At 49.2% G+C, this 9,155-nt stretch overlaps 1 protein-coding gene across 1 annotated transcript; it reads right to left on the bottom strand.

Moving 5' to 3' along the window:
* Positions 1-4,180: 4,180 nt before the first annotated feature.
* Positions 4,181-7,479, bottom strand: ANKRD39 (ankyrin repeat domain 39). The gene is made up of 4 exons (XM_082230666.1): positions 6,949-7,479; positions 6,130-6,233; positions 5,134-5,337; positions 4,181-4,421 (listed from the first exon to the last, which is right to left on the bottom strand). The coding sequence occupies exons 1-4, from the start codon at positions 7,049-7,051 to the stop codon at positions 4,278-4,280; spliced, it is 555 nt and encodes a 184-aa protein (XP_082086792.1). The 5' UTR covers positions 7,052-7,479; the 3' UTR covers positions 4,181-4,277.
* Between the last annotated feature and the right edge of the window lie 1,676 nt (positions 7,480-9,155).

Below are 9,155 nucleotides of genomic sequence, written 5' to 3'. Positions count from 1 at the left end.
GCAGTTTAACAACCAATCCCTTTTCACAGGGGCCTCTGGGAATTGTAGCTCTGCGAGGGGAACAGGGGGTCTCTAACAACTCTCAACACCCTTAACAAAGCACAGCTCCCATTATTCTTTGAAGGGAAGCAACACCTGTTGACATGTAAGGTGTGGATGTGGTCTATGTCTACAATGTTTGATCATGCGTCATTGTTTTACCATTAAACCTGGGGATTTTGGTTTTTTTAATTGTAAGTCACCTAGGAAGCAGTTTTATATCAGACCAAAAAAACTGAATGAATGAATAATCTGGTCCAACAAGAGGGGAAATTTCAGAAGTAAATTACTCTCATGGACTGAATATAAATTACAAAAATGCATGAGATCAATAACACTTAAGAGGATTACTGAAGAAATGAAGTAAGACCTTTGAGCAGCTGAAACCAGGCAGGGAAACTTGTGGCTGGTCAGATGCTGTCAGCCCACCACCATCCAAAGCATCCAGGGAGCACCAAGTTGGCGAAGGGTGTCCCAAAGTGCCGCTCATTTGTTACTGTGAGCTGCAAGGCTTCTCTTTCTACCACCATATTGCTGGGTGGAGAAACGACGTGGCTGAAAACCTCTGGGGTGGAAGCCGTCCTCTGGCAGAATGCACTGGAGCCCCATTCCGCTCTGCCAGCCTCCTGCTGCTGCTGTCAAAGTCTCACAGATAAACTACTGAGGTCTGGTAGAAGGTGGGGAAGGGAGGAGGTTACAGGAATTTGAAAGCCAAGATTCTTTGTCGCTCAAGAGTTCATGTTACAGGTACAGGAGGAGCAGGATGGAAATAGCTGCCAGATAGGATGATATTCCATCTCGTTGAGATGCTATTCCCAAGCGCTCAAGGTGACATAAACACTCCAGGATTCTGCTTCAGGAAGTGCAGGCACTGGGTGTTTGGGGGAGGGGGGTGGGGGAGAAGAGAGCTGCTTTTTAATTTGTCAAAAGTTGATGCAAAAGCTAGTTGAGGAAATGCATGAAATCAGAGAGTTGGTTCAATTGTGTGATGGGTGATAGGAGAGAGGAAATTGTAAATATAAAAGGCTTCCATTGCTTAAATATCTAAAAAAAAAAATTGATAGGGATGTTGACAAAGATATTTTCCATACGGTAAGATTAAGAGGATACCGTGATAACTTCATTGATTATTGACTAGATGTGTGTGTATCTATCTATAAATCTCTATCTATACAGACACAGTCTTGGTAGTGTGATGTGCGAACAGTGTTATTATTTAGTGTTTGGTCACAAGGAATATTTCTTTAAAAGGAAACACTAAGTTGATTCAAAAGTTCAAGTGGGGAGACAGGTGAGCTCATTTCCCTTTGCTGATCTCAGTGGCCAAGGGCACAAGCGAGATCCCTCTGCTCGATAAACAGTATCCCGTTACAGGACAGCGCTGCATCAGCCGAGCCAAGAAGAGTTCATTCACCTGCTGCAACCCCCTGATGGAGAAGATGCCATCGCTGGCCAGTCCTGCCCTCTCCCAGCTTCCGTGTGGAGGTCCAGTCTGACCTCTTTGTAAAATAATGAATGAGCAATGAAGCTGAAAGCCTAAGGAGACCAGCTCAGAGAACGGTCCAGCCTCCTGGGCCATTTCATGTTCTGATCTTGCCCTACTTGATGAGCCAGATTAGATGCAACACAAGAGACACATGAAACAGCTCCTTCTCCAGATGTTTGGGACTAGAACTCCCATCAGCCATAGCCAGCACATGCTGATGCAGCTCCAACACATCTGGAGGGCACTGCATTCGGGAAGGCTGTTGCAGGGCCTTAATTACATTTTAATGCAGCTACACACAAGGTTGGTGGGTCCAAATTTAATTGGAGCAGCCGAGAAGGGCCAGACGAACCCTTTCCCTGGGGGATGCTATCTGATCAACCACCCCCTCCCCATCCCACCTCAGTCATTGTTCCATCCACAGGAAAAAATATATTGGGCCCATGTATCTTTTCAAATGTAACAAGAAAAACAGCTGGGATTGATTTTTAGTGGATAAAGAGCTTGCAGGAAAAGGGTTAAATGTGTGCCCCAGTCACATTCAAAGGCCCACCTCATTTGCACTGAAGTTTCTTTTTTTAAGTAGGACATTTCATACGGAGCCCCATGTCATGTCTGGTATAGTCAACTTCCCTACCTTGCCACTTCTGTGAAAGTGTGAAGCAAACTCATGGCTCTGACGCCATCTCCACCTACTGGATGGGTCCGTTGGGAGCGAGCTGGGTTTGGTGCCAGAGGCCTCTTGGTCGCTGCAGCAGAGCTCCTTTTGCACACTGATGAGCTGGTACAGTCCAAAAGGGCAGACTTCGCCATTTTGAGTCTGCAGGCTGTAGCTCATCTGGAAGGGTGGGGATGTGGTTGTTTGTTAAGAGCTGGAATTCATGTTTTGGATAGCCTGTGCTTTTCTTTAGGTGTGTACAGTTATTGGGAGTCTCTGATGGAGCTGATTAAGAATTCCATGTGACTAAGCTTCTGGTGAGAAAAAAGTTCTAAAGGGGAAATAAAATGCATACTTTTGATTCAGGCTTAGTCATCCTTACTTCGTCCCATTAAAAATCAATGGCTTTAAGTGAGCCGGGTTATTTTCCATGAATCTTCTCTAAGCAGGACTACACTAGTGGCCAAAATTGTGGAAACCTTTTGGATAAAGTGTATTTCCGAGGTTTGATGGCTCACAACACCACTTTTTTTTGGAGCAATACCATAAAATTATACATCAATGGAAAGATAATTTAATGAAGAATGTAATGCAACAATGTTTGTTCAATTATCAAAAGTTATAGCCAGATAACCAGAAAAAGAAGTGTTTAGAGAGCCAATCAGGTGTCATCTTGTTTTGGCAATGATGGCTTACAACACTACTTTTTCGGAGTAATATCATAAAATTATGTATCAATGGAAAGATAATTTAATGAAGAATGTAGTGCAATAACTTTTATGAAGGATTATTTACCGTATTTTTCGCCCCATAGGACGCACTTTTTCCCCTCCAAAAATGAAGGGGAAATCTGGGTGCGTCCTATGGGGCAAATGCAAGCCTCGCGCACCCGGCAGGAGGTCCCACCGGGTGCGCAAGGCTTGGGGCGGCAGCCTGTCGCCCAAAGCACGGGGAGCCCTCCGGAGGGCTCCCCCTGCTTCGGGCAAGTGTCTGCAAGCCTCGCGCGCCCGGCAGGAGGTCCCACCGGGCGCGCGAGGCTTGGGGTGGCAGCCTGTCGCCCGAAGCACGGGGAGCCCTCCGGAGGGCTCCCCCTGCTTCGGGCGAGTGTCTGCAAGCCTCGCGCGCCCGGCAGGAGGTCCCGCCGGGTGCGCGAGGCTTGGGGCGGCAGCCTGTCACCCCGAAGCACAGGGAGCCCTCCGGAGGGCTTCCCCTGCTTCGGGCAGGTGAGCGCAAGGCTTGGGGCGGCAGCCAGGGCTGGGGGGGGGGGGAAATATTTTTTTTTAATTCATTTCCCCCCCAAAAAATGAGGTGCGTCCTATGGGCCGGTGCACCTTATAGGACGAAAAATACGGTATTACAACATAAATAAGGAGGACATTTGTCAATATGTTATGTGATTGCTATCAGGTTGGTTGGGGGTTTTTTTGTTCTTTCATTTAGTGAGCTTGTAAAACATAATAAAATTAAAGAAATGGTGCAAAGAGTTGACTAGTCACCCAGAAGGTGATGTAGAATAGTACTATTAAGTGAAGAAGGCTACAGTTATGAAGAAATTAGAAGAAAAAAATGTGGAAACGTAACCAAAGGTCGAAACAAAATAAAAAATCCCTTCGAGAAGCACCTTAGAGACCAACTAAGTTTGCTGTTGGTATGAGCTTTCGTGTGAATGCACACTTCTTCAGATACTTTTCCCAGAGCCCCAAATCCAGGGACAGACGCCGTAAGCCGATTGAAGGAGCTTGACTGAGGAAGCCACCTGCCTAACACCTGAGCAATGGCCATTCCCAAGATCCAGCTGCTTTTAGGGGTGGGAGTAGCCCTCCCATACCCCACAAACTCTCCTTCAGCCACCACAGGGACCCCAGCATAATCCCAGAGTCACAGCCAGGGCCCCCTCTTACTTTGGTGGCTCCAAAATCTAGGCCAGGCCTTGAAGAAGAGCAATTAGAACTGTGCGACTGCTTACACCTCCTACACAAATACAGGTCACAAGTGGACTTGGTTCACACGCGCCTTTGTAATACCAGAGGGCGTTAGCAGGACGGTGGAAATGCTTGCTTAAGAGAGCACCTCGTCTCCTCAAGAATCAGTTCCCTACTCCAGAAGCTTCCTCAAGTCCTCGTTCGTGTCAGGAACCAAATCGCAGGCGCGACGAAGGCTCTTGTCCTGCAGGCGTCTCAGGTCAGAGTTGTGCTCCAGGAAGAGGAGGCAGAGGTCTCCGTGTCCATTCTCAGCTGCCTGCAGGGAGGGAGGGAGGGAGGGGTCCTCAGGCAAGCTGAGAGCAAAGGGTTGCCCCTTGTTTATTGCATTTATAGCCCCACCTTCTTTCCTCTAAGGAGCTCAAGGTGGAGTACAGTTCCCCCGACTGCAGAGTTAATCCCCACAACAACCCTGAGAGGGAGGTCAGGCCGAGAGACAGCGACTGACTCCAAGATCATCCGGTGAGCACCATGGCCAAGTGGGGATTTCAACCCTGATCTCCCAGGTCCTAGTCCAACATGCTCTAACCACTGTACTACTCTAGACCACCTTGGCCTCCCACGGAACAGCCAGACTCACAGGACGGTCCTCACGGGAGGGAGGTGCCAATGGGAGCAAGGGAAGGACATCGCATCCCCTCCCCGCCCCCACCCCCCAAAATAAGGAAAACCCACAGCCCATTAGGAACTGGAGGGGCAGGTGCTTGGCCTTCCTTGGGGCTTGTCTGGAATCAGCCCTGGGACTGTGACCCTCCTTGCAGAAGGCTTGCCTGAACAGAGACGTGTGGGCAACTTCTGCATGGCCAGAAGGCAGCTGACTGGAGAAAGGGAAGAGTCCCTTGCGTTGCTCCACCCACTCTGGCCCCACCCATACAACCGAGTGACCCTACGGGCAAAGGTGTCTCGGTGCATCACTACGCATTTGCCTGCGAATGAATGAAACGGCCAAGGAGCCACTCGGTGCCCCACACCTTGTGCAAGCAGGTCTTCCCGTCGTCATCTGTGGCTGCTGGATCAGCCCCGTAGGTCAGCAGGAGCTTAGCCACCTCCGTGTGCCCACAGTAAGAGGCTCGGTGCAGAGGGGTGGCCCCGCCATGGGTCTGAGCGTTGCAGGCAGCTCCGCTCTCCAGGAGGAATCGGCAGACGTCATAATGGCCATTGCGGCTGGCGTAGTGCTGCAAGGCAGAAAATGAGGCATCTTGGGGTGGTCTGGGCCATTTCAGGCAAGCCACCTTCCCTTGCGCCTTGTAAGACGTAGGATGTGAGATGTGGGGCAGCTGAAGACGCAGCTGGATTGAAAGGGCCCTGGCAGCCACCTGCAATCATGGGGCTTGCAACATGCCATGCACAAGTGCCTGCAGAGCCCCACTTCTGCCATCCCTGCCCCACACCTCCACGGCCTCCGTGTTGGGCAGGTGTGTGTGGCTTGGTTGAAACAGTCTGGTGGGTCAAATGGGGAGGCACTTGCTCAGCATGATGTCTGGCGCTTCGCACACAGAAAACAGGGGAAGCTGCCTCAACCCCCTCAGGCCACTGCTCCACCTTGCTCAGTACTGTCTGTGCTGACTGGCAGCAGCTCTCCAGGATTCCAGATGGAGGTTTCTCCCAGTCCTACCTGCAGGTGCCAGGGAATGAGCCTGGGGCCTTCTGCGTGCAAGGCAGGCGATCTGGCCCTGAGCGACGGCCCTCCCCCCTCAGCTGATCCTCAGCACTTGCAAATAACTGTGCCTTTGCGTGAATGGCTCTGCAGGCAAAAAGAGGTCACCTGACATCACTGTGATGTCACACCAGCATGAATGGAGCCCACCTGACAGCAGATGCATCTTCCTTCTCATAAAAGACAGAAGGTGCAGGCACTATGCATTGTTGGGGCATCTGGCAGGGGACACTAGTAGCCAACTCTCTTGTATGGTTGCATTCTCATGTATTTTTGAAATCTGACCCCCACAGTAACCTTGGACACTTACCAAAGCTGTGTATCCAAAGGGATCTGGCTCGCTGGGATTACTGCGGTTTAGGATCTGTTTTTTGACCTTCTCAAGGTCTCCATTCAGAGCAGCACACCAAATCCCTACACATAAATAAATTTCAATTTATCTTTATATTGGCACTAGTCTGTCATTGAGCAGCCCTGTGCCTAATCACCACTCTGCATTTACCTAACGTAATTTACCTGACGATGGGTACAATACAAAAAGCTAACACAACAAACTATTTGTCAACTCGTGTCTCTCTGCCCTCAAGTCTTGTTTTAAACCACCACATTTCCCCTCTGTGTCCTTCCCTGCTTGCTCCATTCAAAGCTTTGCCACTGTTTAGAACTACCAGTTTCCCCTCTTACCATTGCTGTTTTACTCAAACCTCTGCCATTGTTTGAAACTATCACTATTTTCCTCTCAATGCCCCTCTCTGTCTTCCAACCAGCAAGCAAGAGGCATTATCAGGGTTCAAAAATGCATTGCAGCCAAACAAGGGCCAGGGCAATGCAGGGCCAGTGAAGTGTAGCTTGGGGAGACAGGGGGTGGTTGGGAAAGGGGAGGGGCACAGGAAGAGTCTATTTTGCAGGCCAGACGGAGAGGCTCAGACAGCTGCATTTGGCTCCTAGGCCCTGGCTCTTCCCGCCCCTGCTTTGGACCATAACAACTTATCTTTTTTCTCTCCTCCAAACAGGATAAGGAGGCAAAGGAAGGGGGCAAAGAGAGTTTTAGTGAAAGCTCATCTCCTTATTCCCTTCTCACCCTTCCAAAGACCCACAACAGACTCAATGCCCCATTGAGCCTCTGTACCTCTCTCAAAATCCATCTCCTCCACAGTCTGGTGAACACTTGGCACGGCCACATGGTGGGAGCAACAGGAGCCATCCTTGGAGTGTCCAGGTGACAATGCCATTGTTAGCCCCTTTCAGGTTACTATTTTGGGAAGCAGCTGTAGGTCCTGCTGAAGAGGAAGAGAAAGGATGTGACACAAAGCAGAAGAGAAGGCTCCTCTCTCTAGCACAATGTCCAGAAAGAACAATTCCGAGCCCAAGATAATAATGAATGCTGGAACAAGCACAGGCAAAGCTTGGGGAAGTGACATTTTCTAACGTATAATGCCCAGCAGGTGACGGAGCACAACCTATGCTGGATCTGTCTGAACCATCTCTTTACTTAGCATCCAATTTCTACTGAAAGGAAGCAGGATGAAAGCAATTTTGTTCTGCATCTGCACTGTGTTTTTATTCTGGTCAATTCCCCATCTATCCAAGAATGACCAAGGTGAGGTTTAGAGCAGGGATGCCCTCCAGATGTTGTTGGACTCAAACTCCCACTACCAGCAACAGCAGGATATTAAGGTACATCCCAGATGTGGTGAATTCACCATAGCCAAGAGCAAAATGCGCCCTGAAGCTTCTCACAGGGTGAAGCCTTCAGCCATTCTATTTCTCAGAGCAGGTTCAGGTTCATATTGGTACAGTGGTGCCTCGCAAGACGAAATTAATTCGTTCCGCGAGCCTCTTCGTCTAGCGGTTTTTTCGTCTTGTGAAGCAACCCTATTAGCGGCTTAGCGGATTAGCGCTATTAGCGGTTTAGCGGCTATTAAAGGCTTAGCAGCTATTAAAGGCTTAGCGGATTAGAGGCTAAAAGGCTATTAGCGGCTTAGAAAAAAAGAGGGGGAGCAAAAAAAAATCGGAACACTTGCAAGACGTTTTCGTCTTGCAAAGCAAGCCCATAGGGAAAATCGTTTTGCGAAGCAGCTCAAAAACGGAAAACCCTTTCGTCTAGCGGGTTTTCCATCTTGCGAGGCATTCGTCTTGCGGGGCACCACTGTATAAGACAGCTTCCCAAAAACACTTCCCAGAAGGGTTACTGTGTTAGTCTGCCAGAGCAAAACCAGCAAAAAGCCTCAGGGCACCTGAACACTTTTTGGCATCTCTGTCTTGAGAGACAATGGGGTGCACCTCCAGGGGTGACGTCAAATCCCTGCATGAGCAGCACTGAAGTGACCTCCCTGGGGTGCTAGCCTGGGCAGTGTCTGGAGGTCCTGGGCTGCCCAGAGGACAAGACCAACCTCGCTGGTGTGGACCAAAGGAAAGCAGAGCAATATGTTTGGCACCAGCTTGGTTGCAGGAGTTGCCAGGAGGCGGCATAAAAGGCGCCATAGAGACTCCAGATTTCTGTAGGATTTCCTTAGCCTTTCCATCTCTCGAAGATGTCCCTTAACAGATACACCTTAAGAGATGTACAGTATAAGGAATGCGTGACTGAGATCAGCACAAATGCCACAAACTTAGTCTGTTTTCACAGTGAATTATAAGCACCTTTGAGCTTCTTTCACATGGTGTGTTCCAGAAACTGGGTTAGACAGACCAACAATCTGCTTTGATATAAACTGTTTCGTATGCTCTGGGGTTGGGGCCTGGCCTAGCGGGAGAGTCTGACCACTGGCCTTGCCGGCTGGGGTTCATGGGATGCTCAATGGCATCTGGAGGGCCACAGGTTCCACATCCCTGAATGAAAGGGATCCGACAGTGTGTGGTGGGAGGTTTCTTTCACTGAGACTCTAGAGAGCTACTCTCAGTCAGAATGGAGCAGAAATGGGAAGCAGGTAGATCTAGGAGCTACTTGTAGGCCTTTGGATGTTGGCAGAAGATAAGTTACAGAGAATCAGAAACACTGGGTTAACGGTAGCAACAAACAGCCCCCCTCCCAATCTAGATTCCCCTGTCCAGATGAAGAAGATTTAGGATGAAAGGAAGAGTAGCTTCTTCTTATGTGACAGGACTGTCAATGGAAACAAATTCCTGGACCAAGGACATGTTGCCCCAACTGAATTATTCTGCATGCAGTTCCTGTTGGGGGTCCCCAGCATCTTACGTTGAAAAAACAACACAGAGCCAACCAGCCTTATACTGCACACCCGTTATACTTGTCCATGCAATTAACTCATTTATACAAAATATAATATAGGTTAAAAATGGTAACTGTTAAGAATTGCTATAGACCCTTTTTTC

This window comes from Podarcis vaucheri, assembly GCF_965113315.1.
Source record: "Podarcis vaucheri genome assembly, chromosome: 7".
Lineage (NCBI taxonomy): Eukaryota > Metazoa > Chordata > Lepidosauria > Squamata > Lacertidae > Podarcis > Podarcis vaucheri.
The sequence above is the reverse complement of the archived record's forward strand: the minus strand, read 5'-3'. Positions and strand labels throughout refer to the sequence as shown.